The sequence below is a fragment of the Astyanax mexicanus genome, chromosome 6 (genome assembly GCF_023375975.1).
Source record: "Astyanax mexicanus isolate ESR-SI-001 chromosome 6, AstMex3_surface, whole genome shotgun sequence".
Taxonomy (NCBI): domain Eukaryota; kingdom Metazoa; phylum Chordata; class Actinopteri; order Characiformes; family Acestrorhamphidae; genus Astyanax; species Astyanax mexicanus.
The window spans coordinates 18,494,019-18,521,660 of record NC_064413.1 but is presented as its reverse complement, the minus strand read 5'-3'; the positions used below and the strand labels follow the sequence as shown (position 1 = coordinate 18,521,660).

Below are 27,642 nucleotides of genomic sequence, written 5' to 3'. Positions count from 1 at the left end.
TGCTAGCAGTCTTTGAGAACTTCAGTTAGCTGATTTTAGCTTGCGTCACTTGCCCAGGTCCAAACAATGCTTCTGCATTTGACTTTCACCAGTTTGAAGTTTACCAGTCTGCGACGTCATCGTAGTCATTGCTTGAAGAGGACTGGCAGTCTTCTTCCTCTATGTCTGGCACGTTTTCATACGCTTCATCGGATGATGTGCTGCTGTCATCTAGAGAGAGAATGAGCAATTACACGGGCGTTAGTCTGTGAATAAATCAGCACTGTCTATTTTTTTTATCAAGTCAGACATCAGATCATGTCCCTGCCATAAAATCTAGCTTGAGACCACCTTCTGATAGTAGCTGGCTTTGGATGGCTTTAGCTATTCTTTGTCAAAAAGGTGGTTGAAAGGCTGGTAATCCAGATAAAAACATACAATGTGCTTATAAACTATTTGGATAAGCAGTGCTTGACTAGACTAGTGTGTATTGTATTTGATTGTGATTGTGTTGGTCTTGCTGTTCATCCAGCATGATGCTGGTCATGATGATGGACCAGTTTGGTGATGCTGGACATGCTAGTGGACTAGCTCAGACATGCTAGTCAAGCAGTATGGTTGCTTCTTCATACTGGTTATTAGGCTTGGTCAGGTGGACCATGCTTGTAGACCAGCTAAACCAACAAACCGGAACAAAAACATGACTGTTGCTAATACCCATTGCAAAATCTAAGCTGGTCAACCAGCTTGAGCTGACCATACTGTGTGTACTTGTCCACGCGTACTCTGATATTTTAAGGTTTTTTTTTTTTTTTTTCCACACAAAACATTGGACCATTAAAATGGAAATTTTTTGAAAATGGGTGGGGGGAATTTTTTGTTGTTGTTGCTTAATCTCTAGAACTACATAAACAAGGCATTAAACTACATCATCCACACACAGATGTCACTAAATTGATTTTGGCATATTACAAATCTCTTTTACAATGCTCTGTTTAGACTTTAAAATCTATAATTTCATGATTTGCATAGTACACAACATACAGTGGTGTGAAAAGTATTTATCCCGTTACAGTTTTTTTTTTTTGTCACACTTATATTTTTCAGATTAAACAAACTTTAATACCAGACAAGCATTTTTTTAAATGATGATTCCATTTATTAAGGTAACCAAACCAAACTAGACAATCCTGAAGGAGCATGTCTGGCCATCTGTTAGTGACCACAAGCTCAGGTGTACTTGGGTTCTGCAGCAGAATAATGATCCAAAACACACAAACAAGTCCACCTCTGAATGGCTTAAAGGTTTTGGAGTGGCCTAGTCAAAGTCTGTTTGAGATGCTGTGGATGATCTCAGACAGGTGATTCATGCTGAAAACCCTCCAATGTAATTGAATTAAAACAATTCTGTAAAGAAGAGGGGACCAAAATTCCTCCACAGAGATGTGAAAGACTGTTATCAAAAAAGCCTGATTGCAGTTGTTGCCGCCAAGAGTGGCACAACCAAGTTATTGGCTTTAGGGGACAAACACTTTTTCACACAGGGTAATAAATAAAATTATCATTTAAAATGTGCTTTTTATATTTACCTCAGGTTATCTTTTTTCTGATATTGAATTTTGTATGTTAATTGTAAAAATATTAGTATGACAAAAAGCTAAAACAAAAGAAATTTGTAGGGTGCAAATACTTTTTCACGCTACAAGTAGTGTGTAGTTTTGATTTCTCTCTTTATGAGGTACAGACAGTACATCATACAGAAAGACATGAAACAATGTATGTAATTCATCTGTGTGGACAGATTTTTTTTTTAATGGAGGGAGTGAAACAGTGTGTGGTATGGGCCTCAGCCAGTTGAATTACATAGGACAGACTTTTAAGTACACACGCTGCTTTGCGGTTACACCTGACAAGTACCTTGATTTGGGGATCTTTGTTGAAAAAGAATGCTGTTTTCTGTCGTCTGAGGAGTGTAGTGGCTCGGGCAGTGCTGTTCATGAAGTGATGGGCTTCCCTCCACTTTAAAACAAAAGATGATGTTTGCAGTTATAGATTACAGTTGTCTGTTTTTTTAGCTACACAATGCATACCACTGATATAACTATACACAAAAATAAACAAATAAAATGGACTATAAAAAATCATGTTTGGTTCCCCAAGTAAAGACTTAATTGAGTGGTTAAAATTGAGTCAGTTCCCACCATCAGTCCTGTGGACCTACTGCACTACATTATTTTCTGCTCAAGCACACCATGTAATTATCAAGGCCTAAATGAGTGGATTAGGTTAAAGGTATAAGTGAAACTGTACTGTGTACAGTGGGTTCCAGGACTACAGCTGAGAATTACCTTTCTGGTTCCCTTATTTTAAAGTGTGTGGGTTAAATTCTGGATTCATTTAAAAAAAAAACATTGAGACTCACATGTCTGGACAAAAGCTTCGGCTTCCTCGCCTACGTTTTCATAGCAATCACTAGAAGACGTGCTGTCCGAATCACTCGCCTCCACTGTTTCATAGAATAAAAGAAAATAATAAATGGTTCTTTTATTTTTAACAGTACAACCAGAGAACTTCTAGAGAGAAGAAATTCCACTTTTATCACATAGTGTTTAACAGTCCACCAAGTACAGCCAAGAAAGTTAATTAAAAGGCCCTTATTGTGTCCATAATAATGTATTTATCTACAGTATATTACATCTGTGGCTACAGGCACTAGATTTCAGATTTTAACACATAAATAAATGTAAATACGTTTTCTATACATACAGCTCTGAAAAAAATAGAAGACCACTTAAAAATGATGAGTTTCTTTGATTTAATCAAATTGAAAAGTGGAAGATGGATGATCACAAGCCATCAACACAAGCTGAACTGCTTGAATTTGTGCATCAGGAGTGGCATAAGTGGAGGAGAACATGCCGAGATACATGAAAACTGTGATTAAAAACAGGGTTATTCCACCAAATATACATTTCTGAACTCTTAAAACTTTATGAATATGAACTTATTATCTTTGCATTATTTGAGGTCTGAAAGCACTGCATCCTTTTCATTTTCGGCAAAGAAATGCTCTAAATCAGGGTTCTTGCACTATTTTAAAAGTCAAATTTAATGCTTTTAAAGACCTTTTTAAGATAAATATATATATAATTTAACACCCAAAAATGTAACGTTATTTGTGATTTCTTTAGTAGAAAATAATTTATTGTATTGGAAGTTAAAACCAAAAAATTATGCCGCCTAAAATTATGTGTTATTTATTATAGTCTTAGTCAAGACTTATTTTAACCTTTCAGTTAGCTAGCTCGCCACTAATGTTAGCCAGCTTGCCAATGAAGTTAATATGTTAGCAAGTTAGCTAGCTAACTCACTGCTAATATTAACTAGCTCTCTGCACACCTTAACTAGATCTTGGCTAATGTTAACTAGCTTATCGCTAATGTTAGAGTTAGCTCTTCGCTAACCTAGTTCTCTCCTTGGTAACGTTAGCTAGCTTACCACTAATGTTAGCTAGCTCTTCCCTAACCTTAGCTCTCTTCCTGCTAATGTTAGCTAGCTCGCCGCTAACTTTAGCTCTCTCTCTGGTAAGATTAGCTAGCTCTCCACTAACATAAGTATATGCTTTCCCACTGGCATTAAATGCACCATCTGAAAATGTAATATCTACAGGAATTTACAGTAAATTTAAGACAATTTAAGACCTTTATTAATCAGACATTAATTGCAGACATTTTAAGACTTTTTAAGGACCTGTGGAAACCCTGTAAATGACAATATTCTTATTTGGAATTTGGGAGAAATGTTGTTCATAGTTTATAGATTAACACAACAATGTTCATTTTTCTCAAACATTTACCTATAAATAGCAAAATCAGAGAAACTGATTCAGAAACTGAAGTGGTCTGTTATTTTTTCCCAGAGCTGTTACTAAAGCCCTGTTACTACTTAATTTTATGGGTTAAAACTCTATACAAGGTTAGCATTCTCCTGCAATCGCTTTCATCTGTTTGAATAGAAATAATTTTAAGAACAAAGGAAGGAAAATCTTCATTAAAAATGTACAGATACACGCGACAAGTACCTTGGAAATCTGGGGCGGTTTTTTGAAGACGGCTGCTGTTTTCTGTGGAAGTTGTCTGTGGAGTGTAGTGGCTCTGGGGGTTCTGCTCACAAAGTGATGTGCTTTTCTCCACTTAAAAAAAAAATAAACAAAAGCATATTACAGAAAAGGAGCCGTTAGAGAAAGCCATTTTCAGATTTTTCACCCATGTAGTGCATACCAGTGAGCTCATATGAACTCTGAAAAACAGAGGCAACCAAAACAAATGTTTATAGATTAATGCAATAAAATGTTTTTTTTTATTTTCCAGTCCTGTAGAACTACTGCCATACATTATAAACCAGCAAAGCATGTAATTGTCAAAGCCTAAATGATTTGTTTTGATTGTCCAGGGAAAGAACTGAAAGAATTGAAAAGAAATATATAACTGCAGGGCGCATGGTTCACACCAAATTAAAAGAAGAGTTTTGGTACCTTTATTTTGAATTTTGTCGCTTAAATTCTGGCTTTATTTTAAGTTAAAGAACACTTGAGCTCACATTGTTGGACAAAAGCTTCAGCTTCCATGCCTATGTTTTCATAGCATTCACCAGAAGATGTGCTGTCCGAATCACTCGCCTCCACTGTTTCACAGAATAAAAAAAAAAATAAAGTGAAAATTTAATGGATCTTTAATTTCAACAGTATAATCAAGTAAGTTCTTTAATTGTTTGATGTACTATTGAAACAGAAAAATGTCTGGGTGTCACTGGAAAGCCCTGCTAACATTTATAATGTGTGTCGCATATGATTTTGCAGTGTCTTGATAAAAAAGGGAGAAAGAAGGGAGAAATCTGGTCTTAAAAAGTCCTCGTAACAGTCAAACTGTTATTCCATGACTTTTTGCATGTCAGTGTATAAACCCACTCACGTGTAAGGTATCACACAATAATAAAATTATTTCTTATTTAAATCTAGTTATTCATAATAGATTGCCTTTTGTTGAATGACCCACCTCCGTTCACCTCCAGCACTTTTAGCTGATGCACCCAACAGGCTTACAATGCTAGTGATAGGGGCATAGGTTTGTCCATGCAAAAAAAAATCACTATTTTGAAAAGCTGTTTCTGAAAATACCTCTAGAACAGGGGTCACTAATAGGCAGACTGCGGTCCGGGTCCGGACCCAGACGTTGTCCAATGCGGACCCAAACCGATAAACTACAGAGAAGGATTTAACCCTTGTGTGGTGTTCGGGTCTGTGGGACCCGTTTTCATTTTTCATCAAATGATACTAAAAAAATATTTTTTCTAACTCAAACTCATTGGCATTGGCTCATTTTTTTGTGAAAAACATATATCATATATTTTCGATAAACACACACTGTACGTACACCCAACCCCCCCACACACACACATTTATATTACATACAGTATGTTTGGCCAAGGGCTAATAAACATTGCTTCATTTGTAAATTTGAAACTAAACAAATTTTCTACTCATATCTTGAGTTTAATTCATTTTCTTTTACATTTTATAAAAAAAAACTAATAAAAAAAGAGTAGCACTTTTTGAAAGAAATGTAACATAAAAAAGGTAAAGGGCAAATATTAACCATGTAAGCTGTTTATATTGCTTGCAATTTAGGTGAAGCAAGCATGTGTAAAGCATTTTAATGTAGAATTGCTTCATTTTGCTGAATTAAATACAAGTAACAAAGTAAACGAGTAACAAAAATATGAACACCACACAAGGGTTAATTCTGACAGTGTTCATTTAAAGCAGTGTAACTTTTTCTTGTTCACACTGCAGTGACGCGGCATCGCTCCCAATCGCTTTCTCCACCTTTCTCTCACCGCTTTGGGGCGTGTCTCCTGAAAGAGCAAGCAGTTTATCTGCCGCCAGCAAGAATGTGTAGAGTTGTAGTTCAGTGCTGTGTATGAACGAAACGCTGTTCTTTTTTATCGACCGGTAAACCCTGCTAAAACATCCAGTTCAGGACCAGCTGCTCCTTCGTCTGTTATCTCACAAAGGGGTTTCTTAAAGCTCAAAAAAGCCTGAAAAAGCTGTAATCAGCTTCTCCTCCGTTTTCTCATTCAGCCTGCGGTGTGTGTGCTGTGTGCTGAAGCCTAAAAGCGTTGTTTATTGAAATGCTGGGAGTTAATCGAGGTGGACTATTAGACCTTAGTTTATACTTATCATGTTTCACTACATCCTAAGTCCATTTTACACCAGATTTCTTCTTTAATTCTGCAACAGTTTGAATATAACCAATCAGGTTGCCAAATTGAAATATAAGTTCTGCTGCAAGAAGGATTCTATTGCTGTCAAGCAAAGCCTTGTATATCATTATATGGCAGTTGTTCTTAACATTGTATTAAAGTTTTATGATGGGGGCCCTGCGTGGTCCAGCGGGCTAAGCTCTGGCACTATAATCAAGAGATTGCTGGTTTGAATCCTGTTCATGTAAGTTGCCCTCGGCTCCCGGAGCCCTGAGAGAGAAAAATTGGCTATGCTCTCTCTCTCTGGGTGGGTAGATGGCGCTCTGTCCCCACATCACTCCAAAGGGTGATGTTGATCAGCACAAGGCTGCGTCTGTGAGCTGATGTATTGGAACTGAGTCGCTGCGCTTTCCTCAGAGTGTGCTGTGATGCTACTCGGCAATGGACCAATAGAAAAGCTCAAAAATGATGTGGAATTACATTTTTGTATCCACTCGGAAACAAACCAATACCCCAAGGATAGGGATAAAATCAATGTAAAAGACACAGTAATAAACAGTCTAAGAATACATTACATTACATTACACTACATTTAGCGGATGCTAGCGGAAGTCCAAGGCGAAAGCATTTTTTTAAAAAGCCTAAAGGAGGCCAAAGGGAAGTAATGGCAAAGAGATAGAAAAAAAGGGGGAGCAGGAAATAGGGTTGGAAGTAGTAAGTCATGCAAATAAATTGGTAGAGTTTCTCTTGGTACACAAAACAAGCAAATATATAAAGAGGACATGACATGATAGAAAAAAGTATTTAAAAAAGTTTAAAAAAAAGGACATATTTAACTTACAGTTACTTTTAGCTGGTTGATATGCTTGATGTTGCAGTGGTGGCATCTGCAGTGAGTGCTCAGGGTAAAGCTGGGAAGCATCTTCTAAATAAATGAGAAGATCATATGAAAATCATCATAAGTGCACGTCATACAGGTTTCGGCCATTTAGGTTGTTTGAAAGACAAGGGTTTGTGAGTTTCAGCTGACCTGAATTCAAAGGTGTCTCCTCATTGGGTGGGTTTTCATAACATTCCCCTGAAGATGTGCTTTCTGAATCATGGTCTTCACCTGTATACCAACAGATAAGGGTCATGAGCGCATTAATCTCTCTATAGAATTCACTATATTGATTATGTGGTTTTATCATACATATGATATGAAGCAACTTACAACTTGGCGTCATGTTTTTTAGAGGGCTTTCCTTAATACAGGGATTTTCTTGTGTTTTACTGCACTCTGCACTAACCACCGGCGCTTCATCTGTGACTGGAAGATGAACAGATTTTAGCAATGCAATTACAATCAAAGTAGTATAGCCTATAGGTTCTATTGCAAAATAAGTGCCCAAGCAAAATTTACAGATTTGCAAGTGATTTTGTTTCCATAAATTTCCTTTTACCAGATATTTTACACTATAAGGTGCACAGGATTGTAAAGCGCACTATTAATGTACGTTTCTTTTCTGTTCTATTTTCATACATAAGGTGCACTGGATTATACAGAGCATTTCAAGAGACACTACAGTAAGCTTAGATTGACACATTTCTCCAGCACTAAGGCTGGAGCATTAGCAGCTAACCCTGAGTGTTCCAGTAACCTAGGGCGATATTATCTACTAGATTTGTTCCACGTAGCTTGTTTTAACACGGTAAACACGCAGGCTACAGTCTGATATACTTCCCTCTGAACAGTGAAAGAGCTAGCTCAGTTAGTGGGCAATGCTTATGCTGCTCCAGCAGTGCTAGCCGGGGTTAGCAGCAGGCTACAGGCCAATGAAGTATTTTAAGTGCCCCTTATAGTGTAAAAAAAACACGGTAATAACTAGTGCAGACTAACTGAACACAGAATAATTGAACTCCTTCATGACAATCATCTTTAGTACCTAGTAGAGCACACATGCATTGTTCTAATCTGGCGCAAAAATGAGGCATAATCAGAAACTAGCTTCTGGCAACATTCCTGAGAAATCTTAGCCGAAGCCTTGTGGGCAGTGGCCTCAACTTCACTAATGATTTTGGGTTTGTGTGCAGCATTCCCACCAACAATCTTTTATGGCAGGGGTATTAAATTAGAATTGAGTATGGTCCAGTTAGAGAAATTTCCGTCAGGCCAAGTTAATTTTTTTAAACTTGTGTTATGATTCCATGCTACATCTGAGGAAGCCTAATAGTTCTGTCAGTGTTTTATGTCATCAACAACTGAAAGACAAAACAAATTACAAATACTATTTAGTATATATCAACAAAATTTATTGTTTTAAATAGGCCTGTCACAATAATGACATTATTGACATATCATACAAAAAAAATACAAATTTAACTTATCGAGTTTATTAATGTGAATCTGTATGTCAACTTTGTTTTAAAATGCTAGATTTATTCTATTTGATTTTAATTATATTAGATTTAGGCCTGCCTGTCATGATAATTACATAAATGACAAATCGTACAATATATGGAGAAATTTTGCAGAACTTGACCAGAATATCAGCTTTGTTTAAAAACGGCAGTATTATTTTATTTAATATTACTACTGTTAGTACTACTGTACTACTGTGTTTTATAACTTTATAAATTTCACCAATTAGCTAGATTGCAATTGGGGTTGAATCATTTCATTTGCAACTGTATGTCTTGGTTTAATTCGTGATTTAATGTTTTAATTTGTTTGTTTGTTTGTTTGTGGAGAACTTACTCTGTATGGCATCCACTTCATGTGGGGACTGGGCATTATAGTTATAATAATGTTCATAATTAGAGTCACTCGAGGTCTCAGAGGTGTCATCATGCAGTGAGGGTCTCCTGGCTTCAGATTCAGCTGTGGAATGTAATTGTGGGCAGTGGAAACAGTAAGTCTCTGTTCTTTAATTACTGACCAATATTTCAATATTTAAAATAATTCTTACAGTATACAGTCAACATCATTTATACAAAAAAAACAACAACAACAACATTGATTCAAAAGGTGTTTCTATAGGGTAGTCTGAAAGTAAGTGCAAAATCTAGTAGATCAAGAACTTATTATCTTGATTATGCTTCTTTAACAGAACTTTAGATTAATGCACTGATCAGATATAAGGACACTTACCATATACAGATGTTTGTACAGTAACAGCATGAGAATTGACAGCATGGAGACTGTTCATGGTTCCATCTTCTCCTGTGTTTGAGTTATGATGACTTTGATGAATCACACAAGCTGTAAACACAGAAAATGGCAAAGAATTATACTTGAAATTAATAAGCAAAGCGAGTGAGTTATGTTTGGAGCCCAGAAGGGGCTGTGGATCAAAAATATTAATTATTATAGCAGTATATAGCAGTTCATGCTCACGTTTTCTTTCATTCGAGTGATCGTTTTGCAATTCGTGCTCACGGTTTCTTTAATTTGAGCAAACAATTTCTTTATTTTGAGCTAGTGATTTTTATACGCACTACAACAAAAAGCTCAGACGGAATTTGCATTTCATGTATAACATATGCTGTTTCTATATCTGATAAAACAGACTGAAGATCTGCATATTGTCATATCCACAGTGTCCTGCATAAGAAACATTTCACAAGCCTCATATGAAAAGACAAAAAACAAAGAATTATTCATTTTTAAAGCAATATTTTCTGACTTATGTGTTTTTTTTTTGTCTACAAAGATTGATATATAGATGAAATCTAAGTATCGTGAAAGTAATAATGATGTTAGCTGATTTAAGAAAGGGTGCCTTTCCTTGGAGGCTGACTGAAAGATATTGAGAAATTAATAAACACAATTCCACATTGCATCATAAGTTTGTCTTAATAAGGTTTATATAGCACACATACTGTCATTTTGCATCTGCAAAATGTTTATTTCCTTTACTTGTGATTGGAATTGACTGTACTTGTGTTCCTTTGGTTATTAATAAGCTGCGTGATGTACTGATTGCACTCTTCCCACACAGGAGGCGTCTTGCGGCGGGGAAGCCAATTCCCTCCAAGCTTCTTGTCGTAGTGCACATAAAAATCGTTAGCTCAAAATAAATAAATTGTGACTACGGATAAAAGAAATCATGAGCATGAACTGCTGTATCGTTTGCTCAATTAAATGTTTTTAATACACAGCCCCTCCCGGGCTCTGTAGTTATGGGGCTCAAGCCCTGGATGTTTTCTGAAAAGCCCTGAATATGTAGTCCAAAACCTTGACATCATGCTTCCAGTCACATTTTAGCACTACAATCCCCAGAATGCATCTGCCAATCTCATGTGTCCGCAGACACAGTATTTTGTTCTTCCCTTCTAAACTCAGACAAAATTTAGTTTAGAGACAAAATAATACGGACTGCTACTTTAAATAGGCATGAATCAGGGGGAAATGGTTTAGGAATCATGAAATTTAGAGAATGATTTGGCTCTTCAGACCAAGCTACAAATATTTCCATAAAGGATGTACGGATTTGTTTTGGCAGTCTGTTTTCTCAAAAAAAGTTTATTTAGCTGCTGTAAATGGAAAGATAAATCTTCTGAGGTGAGCATAGTCCTGGACATTTTGGCTAAGCCCTGAATGTTTAAAATGTCTTTTTACAATGCATTTGAGAGCCTATATTATTTTAAAAATGTATAATGCAGAGTAAAGATGAGATATTAGAATAGTGTCATGTGCTTCCAAATAAATCAACCTAAATCCCTTCACTACAGTTGCAAAAAAGTACATAATTTACCTTATTTTTTTTAATACAATAAGATTATGTGAACTGATTAATTCTGAACATTCTAGAAGGTTTCTAAATTGGGGGTGTTTTAAGCCAATGTACAAATGTAACGTAAGGCCAGTTTGGTTACAAAAAAATACATACAAATGTATCATGCTGTCACACTAAACTAAACTTTTGTTTCAATAAAAAAAATGAATTACACATAAATGGAAAATTGAAGTGTTGCACATTCTTTTCTTTTTGCTATTGGTTTTGTTGGCACTTAATTTACTTATTAAATGGTAGGTAGTGTTATATTTTTTATTGTTAATAGCCCAATACTCTGTCACCCCTTGGCCCCACCCCCTTACCCTTACCCCTCTGTTGTGAGTCTGTCCTAATTCTTGTTAGACTGGAGGGGTAGGGGGGAAGAGATAGGGCTTATGAGCCCTTCAAACTAAGATTTTTTTGAGGCACACTTTAAAAAATGGGGTATGAAAATCAATGGTAAGAAACCCACAAATGTAAGTATTTTAGCACTATATTATCATTGTTTTATGTGTAGTTTCACTGTTTTACGGCTGAAGTCTTCATATAAAGCATAACAAAAAATTGCTAGTAGTTTGTCTCAGGAGTTAGCTAGCTAGCTAACTTTCCCGTTCCACCTTAAATGGTGTAACAGACAGCAGGGGCTGCAGCATTTAAGGTGGAACAGGAAAATAAAATAAAGTAAATCTAATCAAAGCTCAATTAAGGAATAGGCAATAATAATTTCTGCACCTTTCTGAAGATATGAAATACCCTAAAGTTAACTAGTTAACCAGCAGCTAGTTTACTAAACTTTAGCGCTCCTGATTACGTATTGGTGCTTGAAGGGTTGTCCTAATTCTTAGGGGGAGGATTTTACCCCTTCCCTTTCTAACTCTGTTCCAAGGAAAGGGTTACACTCGAAAAGAAGGGGTAGGGGTAAGTGGTAGGGCCAAGGGGTAAAATGGGATTGGGCCTTATTCTAAAATATGTGCTTACTTCTTTATTCCGTGTGATATGGATAGCTGTGATCATGCTGGATGTACTTGCCTTGTCTTCTTTTGTAGTGTTTGAAAAGAGCAGCGTTTGATAATAAAACTAAGATCAGAACTGTAGACAGAACAATGCAGCCCCACACCGGTGCTGACAGTCTGCTGCTCCTGTACATTACAGTCTCTGTAACAGATTCTGAAGAGAGAGAGAGAAGGATATGTTAATGCAATTTTAATGCAATGCACATTCCATAAGTCACTGTTTTTTCTGTAACTAAATGAAAAATGTTAGTATTTTAGTGTAGACATTACCTGAGGCCCAGTTGGTTATATTTTGTTCAGTTGTGTTGACTGGGGCAACTGTTACAGTTTGGCTTCCTGTTTGAGAGGAAATGCTTGAAATTAGGTTTGACAGCTGTGCCAGATTTTCTCGTTGGCTGTTGGAGGTCAGTGACAGCACAGTAAATGCAGAACTAAGAGATAGCACCCTAAATGCAGTATGGACAAAAATATATGTCTATAAATTACATTTTTGTTTTATATTATACTTCAATTACTTAAACTAAACAAATGAAAAAAGTTTTACTAAAATTCTGCAGTTCAATACAAAAAAAAGATATTATCTAAGTTGATAAAGCCATGTAGCTGGACTAAAGGTCTAAAGGCCTAAGCTTACTATTGAGAAGACAGTATTGTCCTGGCATAAACAAACTGTGACATAACATAACATGGAAAAAAACACATTAAAAGACTTGACAAAGCGTTGCAGATGAAGACACTATGGAACAAAGCCTGTGATTGGCTGGTAACAAAAAGAGGCAAGCTTTGCTTTGAACCAAACATGGGAAACCTGTCTGTTATTTAGCATTTTTTGTATGCCAAATTTCTACATTACCTATGTGATTTAAACTGAAGCTTAATTACATTTTACAGAGGCTGACATTAGCATGAAAGTTTATGGGAATGATAGAACAGCTCAATACAAAATACTATGATGCTCCACAGAATGATTTTGTCACAGGAGCCAAACATGGGACAGACAAGCACGGATACAAAACAAATAGTTTATTAACAACAGGATTAATCAGATATGAAAAGTCAGGGGCAGGCAGGGTCAGTATTAGAATGGTAGCGTAAACTAACAACATCTTCCAGAGTGTGTCTAGGCAAAGGAGGTCATACTCTAGTAGTCCAAAAACACAAGAATAAAAGGGCTAGGCAAAAGGATGGTCGGTAAACAGAAAAAAAGGTCAATAACTAGAGAGAACAATAAATAAACAAAGGGCTAGGCAAGAGAGTGGTCAAAAAGCACAAAAAGAAAAAAAGTACAGAGAAAGCGTGAGGTAGAATAGCTGTACAAAATAGGACTGAGCGCAAGTGAATTCTGGGAACTGGAGTCTTTCACGTGTGAACTAGAGTAATTGGCAGGCTGACAGGCAGTGACAGGTCTAACAGATTTATCTCTTCAGAACAAGCTACTACAGAGGTCCCGCCTATGACAAATTCAGTGAGTCTACTGCATTTGAATCAAATATGTACAATATTCCATACAATATCCCAGAAATCTTCTTTTAGAACGAGCAGGTGCAACATGCAAGAAAAAGGGCAAGAGAGAAAAGCTCGGCAGGTGAAGACACTATGCATCAAAGCCTGTAAAGTCAGATAAAAACAGAGGCAAGCTATGAATCAAACATGGGCATGGGACTTTGAGGAATGAATTGTCGGTGTAGGTAAAGTGGTATCATCACCTATATGGTTTGTTGCTGAGAGATTACGAAGACAAACATATTCTCATGGAGGGAAGTTGTGGAAACTTGCCAAAAGTGAAAACACATCTCTTATAAAACTTTGTAAAAGCGAGGGAAAAAAACAACAAAGTCTGGAATGGAAGATGCATAAAGCATCACATGACTTCTGAGGAATGTACGCGACTAGCTAAATGAAACAGCAAAACATTTGCAAACTATTTTGCTTGGGAAGGTGCTTTCGGATTTGTGCATTGCTCGCAAGCTACATTTTGCAGGAAGTATGCAAAGGCATACAGTGAGTCAACATGGAAGTGACAGAAAAATGAACCACTCATGTTTTGATTTCTACTGGATGGGATGAGTCACTGTGAATGCATGTGTTTAGCTGTTCCAGGTTGTACGTTTTATTCAGTAGTTCAAAATGAGTTTGATACAACAGGAAAGGCTAGGTTTATGTTCTTATTCTTCAGTATGAACACCTTAACAGTTCAGGGATATTTAGACCATTTAAGTAATATAATAGAGGAAGATGACAAAATCCTGCACCTAACAACTGTAACCTGGAATAACAAAAAAGCATGATTAAAAAGTGTTCTAAATCACATAAAATTAGTGAAAATTAGCTCCTACTTTGCCTCAATGGCTACAGTACTACTGTTTTTCCAGTACAGTGGGCAACAGGGGGCCAAGTTACTGTTTTATTGGTTTATAAACTTGTTCATTGGCTGGTTCATGGTCTATTCTGATGGAGAGCAGCTCTCAAATAGTGTTATGTGCAACCAAACACTAAAGAAAATACATGATGTCCATTGTAAAGGATGCAGGATCTGTTATATTTAAGTTATATTGAAAACAGATGAGACTTTATTGTTAATTCATCATATAATTACTAAATTAAATAATAAACAATCTTATAATATTCTTATTTAAGATACGCTGACAGCAGTTTAACTTCCTGTACCTGAGCACACCACTCCAGCATCTTCTTTGTGGCCGCAGTAGTTGCTTTCGTTGTGCCCCTGAGTGTGGCACTGCCACAGGTTGCTCTCTGCCCCAAAGCAGTTGAGTTTGCTGATGTGAATTGGTCCTTTACCAGGGCCGAAAACATGTCCCTCACCCGTCACACTGACAGCAGTGCCACAGTTCAGCTGGGCACACACCACATTTGCTGCTCTTATGTCCCATTCATCATCACACACTGTGCCCCACTCGCCATTCTCTATCAACTCCACTCGTCCTGCACAGCTACTGGACTGATCTGGACCCAGCCGGACAGCCTGGTGCTCTGAAGGACAAACACAGACTTATTCAGACCACTAAGAAAAGAGACAGACCTGACACAACCATAAACTTTCATTAGGGTCTTAAATCCACTCAATGAGGATCATTGTTGCTGCATGATAAATGTACTTTTACTAACAATCTATTGAGACAATCTGAGACTGCCGTTGTTATTAAAAGTGGATTTTTGTGTTGAATTTGAAGAAACTGAATAACTGAATTATGTTTCAGTGATGAAAAAATATAAAAATACAATATCTTTATAAAATTAATTCAAATTAACTATAACTATATATTGTTTATTGCTTTTTAATGCCCATTGCATTAGAAGCCTATTTTTTATACATTTTATTCTAACATCATATTTTATTATTCACTATTACATTTTATTATTATACGAACAGTTGATACCAACTGTATTTAATCCTTAATTAGGTTTAATTATCGGGGTTCATACACTTTTTAACCAATAAATTTCCATGACTTTTCCATACCTTCAAGACAAATTTACATCAACATACGATTTTTAAAACATCAGTGCAGACATGGACAATAAAACCAAAAATCAACTAAAACTATAATAAAAAAAAGATTACAGTAGGGCTAAAATTAATCTTATAAAAAAACATTTCTTTAAGCAATGTTGACACACAATCCTTAAATAATAAAAATGTGTGTCAAATCCTAAAAGCTCCATTGTGTATGGCTAAATTACTGAACTAACTCTGAGCTGATGTATTTGTAAGCTATAGTTCTTCTTCTATAAATAGTTCTTCTCCATCGATAAACATGTAGAGAAATCTTCATGACTTTTTTCAAACTTTCTGGGTATTTTGATTTTTCCTGGAAATTGTTATTTTGAAATTCCAGGTATTTCGTGACTGTACAAACCCTGAATAATTATCATTTATTATTTTTCTCGTGGTTAACTTTCATAGTTGTTCATTTTTGTAAGTTTCATTCTGTGTTCTGTTTTGTTACATCAGCGTTTTAGGGCCATGTTAAAAAAAATAAACAGTTTACTTCGAGATTAAAGTGGCAGAGTGCACTCTCCACATATAGGAGGCTTCTCTTGGTGGAGAGCTGAAGGCTCGGCTACCGGGATCGCACCACAGCAAAATTTGGACACTGTATTATCTAACTGTAACACTAGAGCATTAATAAGCAGCAGGATATAAATGTAGATAACTGATGGTAATCACAGCAGCCCTCAGATTATGGGAGGAAAATGGCCCCTTTCCCAAGCAGTTAGAACTACATTTCCCTTAAAATACTACAACTTTATTCTCGTAATATTACGACTTTATTCTCAAAGTGAACTGTTCCTTTTTTTTTTAAGAGTGGCCCTAAAATGCTTTTATATGTTGTTGTAATTATTTGTCTGTAAAATATTGTAGGTTTATCAATGGCTTAAATGGCTGATTGAGCTGAGAAAATACTCATACATAATACCAGTAACACCGCTTATAAATAAATATTGAAACTGAAATTAAATCTCTTCATTTTCAATTTTTTTTTTTTACTTCAGCATGGGTCATATGTAACAAAAAAAATTAAAATAAAAATTTTCATTACCATACAGGTATTTTTTTTTGTCAAATCTAAAATGAAAAAGCTAATAGTGAAAAGAAAAATAAAAGATTTACTTTGGCCTTTCCTTTTCTTGATGAACTGCATAATAAATGTCAAAACTTAAATCAAAATGCAATTGAAAAACATTAGAATAAGCTTCATGTCTGCCAGAATTAAAATGAACACAAAATGAAAAAATCTAATGCAAAGTGACATTTTGGAGTGGACAGCACTTTAAGTGTCAAAATAAAAAGGCAAACGCAAAGAAAGATTAGTGCTGCTGCTGATTTCCAACTTTTGTGGCAAAAAAACTTTTTAATTTAAATTTTATTTTGGTCACATATGACCTGTTCTCAAGTGAAACATTCAATTGCAAATTAAGTGATTTAATTTCTTTCTTTTTCACACATATTTTCACACACATTTGGAAAAAGAAAGCGCAAAGTGGTATTTGCATTTTCATTTTAGTGTTTTCATTTCAGTTTTATTTTTGGCGGGATTTACCTCCCATATGTCGCAAGAGGGTGAGCAGAAGTTTCTGGTTGACCTGCAGCTGCTGAAACTACTCACCGCACACTACCTCCATCACTTTGGAGCAGTTTCCCGGGGCTGTTGTGCAGTTGTGCAGTGTGGAGTTTCTGGTGATACAGTCCGTCAGGCAGGTGTTACTTGGTGCTGTCCCATTCTCACTAAACTTAAAGACTCCTCCACAGTGCCGGTCTGTACACATTTGCTGGGCCAGGGCTTTCTTTTCATTTAGACTCAGAGGTTTCAGGGTGACTCCCACCCAGCTGCCATTCTGAAGAGTCCCCAGAGTTCCAGAGCAACGCTGGGAAAGACTGAGTGTGTGCGGTTCACCTTCAGTGCATAAGGAGAGACATTAGTTTAAATTAGAGTGAGTTGTAGTCCTGTATGTTACAGCTACTACTGCAAATTCAGTATTTAAAAAAAGTTGTTTGGTAAAAGGTGCACTATGAATGGTGCACATAACAGTTGTGTCTGAAACTATCTATCTGACTTGATGCTTTGCTGTTCACTGTCTAAAGCATGTAGTGTAGTGATGAAGGGTTCTGTAACCGAATCACAAAGGCAGCATTACATACTGAAGGAACGCCTTGAGTTGTCATTAGCAATTTGTATTTTAGCCCAATAATAACTTTTAAATATGACTATGTTTATAAATGAGTTTATTACCAAAATGAATTAGGTTATAAATGCTTTATCAACCTTTTATAAGCAGTAGAATACATAAATCAGGGTTCCTTTACATTTGAAATTAATGTTAATGCGGTAAATTCTGCAGCAAACACATGGACCTCAGACAGTAACTGTCAGTAACACTCAGACACTTACTTCTCAATTTACAGACCACACATTTACTGTGTAGTCTATAATGGTCATGTGTATGATGAGCGTACCTGATGAAATATCTAATGTTTGAAGGAGATACAAGGTAGGAGATGTTCTAAACTCATGATCAGTGCATGTGCCTACAATACATTTGCAGAAAATCTAAATTCTTTATTTTATTTGCTTTTTGATGCAGTAAACACGTTCATATGATAGAGTTAACCTCTGTGCTGAGCTGCAAGAGTAAACTGCAGCACAGCCACATCCCGTGAGTCACTTCCTGTGGAAATGTCAAACTGTGGCAGGGAGGACCCTGGGGAAGACTTTTTTTTAGAAAGCTTACAGCACTGAAGGCAACTAGACACAACAATTGTGGTTTGATATGCAGCTTATGAGATTCTCCAGAGTTTCAGTTATAGATTTGTCAAGTTTAATATAAAGAGAACAGCTCATTTGTTCATTTTATGAACTTCAGAATGAGACCAAGGTTACATTCTTACATACATGTAGATAAAATAACAAATGTGTTTATGAACAAGTGAGATGACCTGAGAAAACACAGGTCGAGGTCAACATAAATATATGGTGCCTTTTGTGTTCACAGCATAGTGGTTTAAATTACATATAAACATGGTTTAACGATACTTCCTTACAAATACATCTTCACTTTTCTCTTTTTTTTTGACAAGGTGTTGTCTTTTTTGCCATTTTCGTTGTGCAGCCTTGTTACAGGCCCAGTCAAAAGTTTCTACAGCCAGTCCAGACAGAAACATGGGCCAGAAAGAAATTCTCATCCAATTTTATGTTTGAAATTAGTTTATTTATGTACAATAATATATCTAGCTTCATATGGCATTTTAGATTTTTTTTTGTTAGCAATAATAGTAATCTACTGGACATGCCAGATGACACTTCGGCGTTCCGGCTCACGTGTCTTTTCCTGTCTCCCTTTGTATAAATACCCCTCTGTTTCTGTTCCCCTTTGCTGAGTATTGCACCTTTATCCCTAGCTCTTCTGCTCTGCTTTTCTTTCGTGTTTTGCTATTTTGTTACCAAGCTTGTTTTGTTATTTTAACTAGTCTTTTGCCTTGCCCTTCTGTCTCTATTTTGGATCTACAGTGTATGACCTTTTTTTGCCTGTTCTTTCTGATATGTTACTTGCTGCACTATTTTGCTGCTACCATGTCCAGGTCCAGGTCTCAGGAGGTTAAATAAAGTAAAATAACTGTATGTTTTAAATGTTTTTAATACTTAAGACATTTCAGTCAGTTATTCATTTATTTCTATAGTTTATTTTGCTTAGGTATTTTACAAAATATGAAGCTATTAAACAATATTTAAATATTTAAAGAATCTTTGGTGGCACACTGGCCCCTTTAAGAAAGTAACCTCTGCCATCAGTGAAATCACAACATTTATACTGTATAGTTTTTAAGGGACACATGCTGCATGTTAAGTAATTAATAACAATAATTTCACTTTATATTTCTCATACTGCCTCATATTGCCTCCATACTTAGCTAAAATAAAGCTTAAGGTGTCCACCATGCTGTGGTAAAATATCACAGTAATTAAAATATTTTGGAAAATTAAAATGTATGTATGTTACAGGAAAAGCTCACCATTCAACTATTCAACATGTTTGTAACTCTGGGTCAACCACATTTTTATTAAATAAAAAAATATATATTTTTTACTAAAATTGTCCACCCTGCCATGCAGTTAGCATTGACCGGGTGGACACACACATGACAAGAAATAAAAAAGATAAATAAAAATAATGAATATCATTAAGCTGAGAAATATAATTTATGTAAAGTGTGAAATTCTTATATTTATGACAAATACTCAAAATAATTAAATATATATTTTTAAGTTTTGAGGGACAAAAGGCACAATATTTTGATAAAGACCTTTTTAGAGGATAAAACATTTCCACAGTATACAGTATAGGTGTTGTGGTAAGCAGAGAGCTGTAAAATGGTACTTAAGTAAACAGTAAATAAAAAGCAAATAAATAGTAAATGAATAGTGATATTTAACATAATGACATTAAAAAGATTAAACAAATTGTGCTACACAAAGTGAATTAAGATAAATTAAGTAGTAAACAGAAATCACTTGTATTATACAGAGTAAACAATACACGGTCATAATGCATAAGGGTAGACAGTGTTTAAGGTGTAGCACATTAGCAAAAAGTAAAGTAAATATCTGTATTTATTTATTTTTAATGTTGCTTAATTAATTGTTGCTTACTGAAAGCAACCTCTGTTATATAGTTTGTTTATTCTGTTATTAATATAATTAAAATTTTGCCCATCACACATACAGCTCTGGAAAAAATAAAAGATCACTTAAAAATTAAAAAAGTTTCTTTGATTTTACCAAATTGAAAACCTCTAGAATATAATCAAGAGGAAGATGAATTATTACAAGTCATCAAACCAAACTGAACTGCTTACATCTTTGCACCAGGAGTTAAGGCATAAAGTTATCCAAAAGTAGTGTGTAAGACTGGTGGAGAAGAACATGGCAAGATGCATGAAAACTGTGATTACAAACCAGGGTTATCCCACCGAATAGTAATTTCTGAACTCTTAAAACTTTATGAATATAAACTTGTTTTATTTGCATTATTTGAGGTCTGAGCTCTGCATCTTTTTTGTTATTTCAGCCATTTCTCATTTTCTGCAAAGAAATGCTCTAAATGACAATATTTTTTTGGAATTTAGGAGAAATATTGTCTGTAGTTTATAGAATAAAACAACAATGTTCATTTTACTCAAACATATACTTATAAAAAGCAAAGTCAGAGTAACTGATTCAGAACCATTAAGTTTTTCTCAGCATGAATAAGCCAGTATGATGACTTTGTTTAAAACAGGATTTTTATGTTACTTATGCTTATTTTGGTTGAACATTATTATTATTATTATTATTATTATTATTATTATTATTATTATTATTATTAGTGCACTTTCATTTAACAGTGGTCTGCCCTCATGCTAGCTCTTTTTATCTTTTAATCTAACGTTATTGTTCCAGGGTGGTCTTATGCTTTGAGAGCTGTGGTTTTGCAGTGATATAGTTCAGACATGCTGCTGCTTACAGTGTTCGTTTCAATGTGATTTCAGTAGTGATAATGAGTTTTGAGACAAACAAACAAAACAACAATCTACTGACACTTACTTTGTTCTTCTGTATGATTGACGTGAGAAGAAGCGGCTGCACCTCGGCTTCCTAAAGACAAAAGGAGGACATGAGATAGTTTGGCCTAGATTTTTGGCAGCATTTACAGAGCTTAGATATTTTTATTTTTAATATTGTTAATATTATTGTTGTTATCCTGGTTGCACTTGTTATGTGATTACAGTAATCATCAACATATGAATATAATGGGTATAATGGGTACAACAATAGCAAATTCCATACGTATCCCATGATACGCAGTAGATCAGTGTATCAGACATGTATCAGATATGTATAAGACACAGTTTACAGGCTGCATGAGGAGATTTCTGTGCAGTTGTAAGGCCTGTGGTATATGTATAGCGTTGCAGTTCCAGCAGTGCACTCTGACATTTGTCTCTCAGTGTGCATCATGTTTACTCCACAGCACAATGGAAAAAGAATACTTTGATGAATCTGAATCACTCTTAACTACAGCAAAACAAACAGAAAAAATGCTAAATAAACATGGACATATACTGTATGGAGAATAAATATATGTTAATCACAATGTATGAGATGAAATGTAATTTTGGTTTTATTAGTGTCAGCTTTACACTTTACACTTTAATACACGTATACACCAAGACACAAACACAAGCGACTCCAAGTAACTATACGATATAGTATATTTTTTTTGCTTATTATGTTGCTTACAATTATGTTTCTTTGATTTTACCAAATTGGAATATAATCAAAATGAAGGTGGATGATCAAAAGCCCTTAAACCATGTTGAACTGCTTGAATCTTTGCACCAGGAGTGGCAGCATAAAGTTATCCAAAAGCAGTGTGTAAGACTGATGGAGGAGAACATGCCAAGAAGCATAAAAACCAGGCTTATTGCACCAAATATTAATTTCTGAACTCTTAAAACTTTATGAATATGAACTACACAAAAGTAAAACATAAAAGTTGCATATTTTAGGTTAAATTAAGTTAACATTTTTATTCTAACAAAAACTGACGGTTAAACTTTAAAAACTACGAGCAACTGTAGACTAACACATGAAAAGAATCTTAAGGCCAACTAAACAAAAACAACTGTAGTTTAAATAACGTCTACATAGATTTTAGTTTTAAAATGATAGATTTATTAATTATTACCTTTTTCTAAATGTAAATTAGGTATTTCAGGACTGCACAACTCTTTCCTTTAGGGAACTGCATAAAATATTCACTACTAAATTACAAGTGTGTAACATACGATGCTATGGATCTGAAAACTCACTATTTGACATTAAAAAAATTCGGAGAGACCATATTACATATTTTTAGTTTAGTTTACTATTCTCCACTTTAAAAACTGTAAAAATAAAAAATAAGCTTATATGGAGATATATGAAAAGGTAACATGATAATCAGTATCAATATACCCTTCTTTTTTTGTATGTAGTTGTTTAAATGTTATAAAAACACTGCATATCATTTTTTAAAACTCAGCTCTGTAAATCTGTGTTAACTAATGTGATGTTTAACCAGAGTGCTTGGATCTGTACAGTCGGCATAAGTAGGATCGTTTTTCTGATCACTTCATCAACTTGCAAGGCATCAACTTATCACAGATTTGTTTCATCAGAGTAACAATAAATGGCATATTGATATAAAATATAAAATATCAACTGTGCTCCTTTTAATGTGTCATTTTCAGTCATGTTAGATCTCGTTCTAACATATCAAAGAAAATGTGACTTAAACAATCACATTTTTGAAAGAGAATAGTATATTTTTTTGTCTCAGCAATAACAAACAACAATGACAATTGGGTAAAAATGTTCCACATTTGTAGATATCACTGTTACTATTACAATAACTTTCCTCCACCAGTCTTACACACTGCTTTTGGATAACTTTATGCCACTCCTGGTGCAAAAATTAAATCTGTTCAGCTTGGTTTGATGGCTTGTGACCATCTATCTTTCTCTAGATTATATTCTAGAGATGTTTTTTCCAGAGCTGTATCAGGTATGCTAATACTGAAACAGAGGAGCAGTAATCTACATAAGACAGTGTAATGCTCATATGTCCATAAATATATTACTGTAAATCATTCTTTAAAGCCTGAACCATCAAATATTTTTTTTTCATAAATAAATAACACTTTGCATGACTTTTATTTTGTATCATAATGTTACAAAATTGAACAGTAGGATGCACAGGGTTAAGTGAAAATCTCACAAACTACAGTAAAATTGTTACATGCTCTTCCGTTTGTTTTTTTTTGTTTTTTGTGCCAGTAATGCACTTTTTTTGGAGAACCATAACACTAAAAACACATTGTCAAATTCTGAATGACAGAAAGATGACTAAACAAGGAATTTAAAAACAAATCACATTTGTTTTACTATACAGTACTCTGTAACGTTATGCAGCCAAAGTAAATAGATCATTTTTCTCAGAAACTTTTTAAAAAGTTTGTTAAATAATATGTTGGTTAGGGTTATAGTTAGAACACAGGTAGGTTTGGCTGCTGATTTCTCTGTGAACAAAGGTTTTCTCAAGTACCACCAGCAGCTCACCTTTTACTTTACTAAAGGACTAAAAAAAGATGATGTAGCCAAGAACTGAAATCTCTGGGCTTCAAAACGCACAGCTTTGGATATTGCCAAAATCTATCTATATGGTTTATGGTTATAGATCTAATACATTTGGATTCTAACCTTAAATCAAATCAAATTAAATAATGTATTGACCAATTAATTAATTATTTTATTTAGTTATTGTTTTATTTTTTTTTAAAGAATAGCTTATTCCTTTTATATTTGAGTTGGAAATATTGAAAATCCGTACACTATGCTTAGGGTTGAATCTTAAAGTTATTGAGGAGTAGGTGTGGGCGATATGGCCCTAAAATAATATTACAATATTTCAGTTTTTTTTTTGTTACATTTAATTACTATACTACTGACATAAAAAAATAGCATTTTTTTAGTAAAACAGTTACAAGACATATTGTAACATGATGACAAAATCTATCACAGAATTTACGCACAGAAATAATTACACTAAAACACCCGTAAAGCTTCTCAGTAAAAAGCTAAACAAATCCCAAGCAGACTTCCTTTAGGACCTGCTATTATTAGGATTCATGTTTTTTATCAATTTAAAAAATGGTACCACTTTAAAATAAGGCTCCTTTATAGGTGGTTTATAAATAGTTCACAACAAGTTTATTAATGGTTATAAATTAATAAATTAAATTTTAAATACTTAAAAAACATTAATAAGCACTTAATAAACACATGAATAAAAAGAACAAATACTTTTTTACGTATCTAATAAAATAATATAGAAAGTCAGTTTAGTAGTAGTCGTTTAATATGTTCTTATAATTAAATGAATAAAGTTTTTAACAGAAATGTTAATGATTATTAATGGAAAAGACAAAGTAAGATAAGCGTCCAGTAAAATCTGAGGTTTAACAGTATAAACAAATGTGGAATCACTATTTGGTACACGACAGGCCACTGTTGCCCTTCCTATTTATGTGTTATAGCTGCTTATTAATGGTTTATAACCTAATTAATCACTATTAATATACTCCTTTATAAATTATTTATAAACCCTTTATAAAGGCCCCTTTTTTAAAGTGGTACCCAAAAAAGTTATAACATCATCGTATTTGACAATTTGACATCTCTATTGAGGAGCCATAGATCATCTATTAAACTCATACTAAACACTTTAAAGTAACTTTAAACAAACGTCTCTTTAATTTTTCTGTTGTAAAGGTACAAATTTAACATAAAATGATAATGTTAAGCATCATATGGACACTGAAATAGTTCTTTGGTTAGAAGCTTCTTTACATGAGCGGAAATGCTTTGTAGACGTTTCTAGGTAGAACCTTTTAAAGCATCAAAAAGATTTCCACTACAGTTATGCACACACAAAAAAAAATAGTTTTTATTACTAAACACTATTTTGCTTTGAATCTAGGCAGAAAATGTGTGTTTGCACAACAAATTTCACCTCTGTTTTTAGAATAGATATTAAGCTTTTAAACTCATCTTAAAATAGTCTAATAGCCTGCATATGTCAATCCTTATCTTGCAAGTATAAATGTTTTAAGCTTGAAGAAGTACTGAGTAGTTAATAGAAATAACCAAATAGCCAATAATCAGCCATAACATTAAGTCCACATTAAGTGCACAAGTCCAACTGACCAACCTGGCCAGATTACCCAAGACAAAATCATAGCATCAACTTTGTCAACAATTTGAGTTTCTGTTTTGGTGGGATCAGACTGAGTGTGCTAGTTTTTATTTTACACAAGCATCAGTGACCCTGGGGTGCCCATGACCCTGTCTATGGTTTACTGGTTGTCCATCCATGGATATCTGTTTGATGGTACTGACCATTGGCGTAGGAACCGGGGGGATATCAGAAATAGATGGATTTGTCCCCCCCAAAAATGATACTGCAGAAAAAGCAAAAAAAAATTTAAAATAAACTTTTATTTTGAAAACTCTCTGAAATATGCACCCCTGCCAGGAAAACATCCCCTCTCAGAAGTGCGGTTCTAATTAAAGTTAGCTAAAGAAATTATCTCCGCTTTTATCAAGAAGACATAGGTGCGTGCTCCTGAGAGAAAGTGCTTTTTCTGGCGAGGGTGCAGATTTCAGAACAACACCGGCTTAACACACGAGGTCAGTGATGAAAGCAATGATTCTCAACAACAACAATATACTGCAAAAAAAGCGACTTTTGGGTAATGTCTTATTCTGCTGGGACTAGCAGGGTTTGGATTATGTAACGTTTATATTAACTGCTGCCAAAAATCTCTATGAAACGTAAAGTTATATTTTTTTAATGAAAGGACACAATTGTAAGAAGTGCTCCCAGTAGACAAAAAATAAAAAACACAGGACCCAACGCTACTCAGTTTTTTAAAAAGAGTGGAAAAAGGTTTGGGTGACAAAATAATAATAATAATAATATAATTTTGTCATATATATATATGTTTATGCATAATTTGTTTTAATAAGAGAAAATGTAATGTGGAGTAAAATGTTTAGGTTGTAAAGTGACATTTAGTTGGATTTAACTAATAATAAATAGAAGTACATAAAAAAGGTGTTTTTTTGTGATTTACTGTAATTACGCAAATGATGTTCTAGGTCACTATAGCATTTCATTTATTTTTGCAAATGTGCCCACCCCCCCAACCTATATCAAACCCGCTCCTATGCCTTTGGTACTGACCATTGCATACAGGGAACATCTCACACGACCTGCTTGATGTTTGGAGAGGTTCTGACCCGGTCGTCTACCCATCACAAACTGGCTTTTTTCAGAGTGGCTCATATGGTTAGAATTAAAATGTTGTATACACTTTGTAATATTACTTATGTGCCCCACTTTAACAAGAGCACAAATGTCTATTTAGTGTAGAACATTAGATATGCATCTTAAACTCATCGTCTGAACCACTGGTGCTTACTGGCTTCCAGCACCACGGTTATAAAGTACAAGGAATAAGGAACAACTCAGACAGTTTTGGTATTGCTTTGCGTGTAATTGCCCATTAGTAATCTTTATGGTGTAACACATTTTATGGAGTATAGGGGGCTAATAACTGTGTAATAAGATTAGTAAGAATGGTTATTATAATCTTGTTTGTTTTTGTTACAAATCAGTCTGTGTTACAAGTCGCCATTGTAAGTTTGCTGGCCTAACTCCGGCCGAACCCCACTGTTCCTTTATGCTTAAACAGTTAATTAGCAATAGTTGTTTAAGCCATGATGCATATTTCATATTATAATACATATGACCACTTCCTAAGCTTATGAAATGAATTAATCAAGTTTTTAAAAAATGGTAATGTGCATAAAACTATACGTAAACTTCTGTTAGAGGACGTCCCATTTTCTACAAATGAAACAACGATGCACTGCCACTACAAAGCATGGCATTTCATGTTTACAGACGTACAAAGACCTGTTTTTCACGTGTCACTCAGTCTTTTGAAGTGCCTGAGTTAATTTAAACTCAAAACCGATTGTTATTTACATGAAACTAATGAAACTAAATTGAAATAATGCACAACCTCCAATGTAATACCACAGCCATTGAAAAAGGAAAGGAAAAAGTGAAAGGGAAAGGAAAGTGAATATATATTCCTGAAAAAAGGGGGTTTTATTTGAATAAACAGAAGATACTTTACTGGAGAAGAACCTAAAGTGCAGAATGTCACACCCAAACATCTACAAAGTCTATAAAACAGAATTAAATAAGGGGCTGTTTTACCTTGAGCCGAACACAAAGTGAAGAGGAGGACTGCCATCATCAAACGCTCCATTTCACAGTAGACTGACAGACAGACAGACAACTCTCTTCTCACTTCATGGAAAATGAGTCTGAGAAGCTTCAGCAGCAGACTGCCGTACCGCCTGTGCTCACGTATCTTATCACAAATAGTATTGGCTGCAAATGTGTGACCCTGCAGCTCCAACCTGCATCTGCACACTTGCAACATGTGGTTTCCACAACTA

General features: G+C 34.8%; 1 protein-coding gene across 2 annotated transcripts; it reads right to left on the bottom strand.

Moving 5' to 3' along the window:
- Window positions 1-43: 43 nt before the first annotated feature.
- Window positions 44-27,642, bottom strand: LOC103027386 (T-cell differentiation antigen CD6). 2 transcript variants are annotated; one of them, XM_007228856.4, is made up of 16 exons: window positions 27,398-27,642; window positions 21,112-21,162; window positions 17,140-17,427; window positions 14,678-15,001; window positions 12,281-12,346; window positions 12,027-12,164; window positions 9,371-9,481; window positions 8,978-9,100; window positions 7,454-7,549; window positions 7,271-7,351; window positions 7,082-7,165; window positions 4,579-4,662; window positions 4,061-4,171; window positions 2,402-2,485; window positions 1,897-1,998; window positions 44-210 (listed from the first exon to the last, which is right to left on the bottom strand). In XM_007228856.4, exons 1-16 carry the CDS (start codon window positions 27,624-27,626, stop codon window positions 101-103), a joined length of 2,082 nt encoding a protein of 693 aa, XP_007228918.3. In that variant the 5' UTR covers window positions 27,627-27,642; the 3' UTR covers window positions 44-100. The 2 variants fall into 2 exon arrangements, with proteins under 2 accessions (XP_007228918.3, XP_007228919.3); XM_007228857.4 differs by lacking the exon at window positions 4,579-4,662 and having other exon boundaries at window positions 27,398-27,641.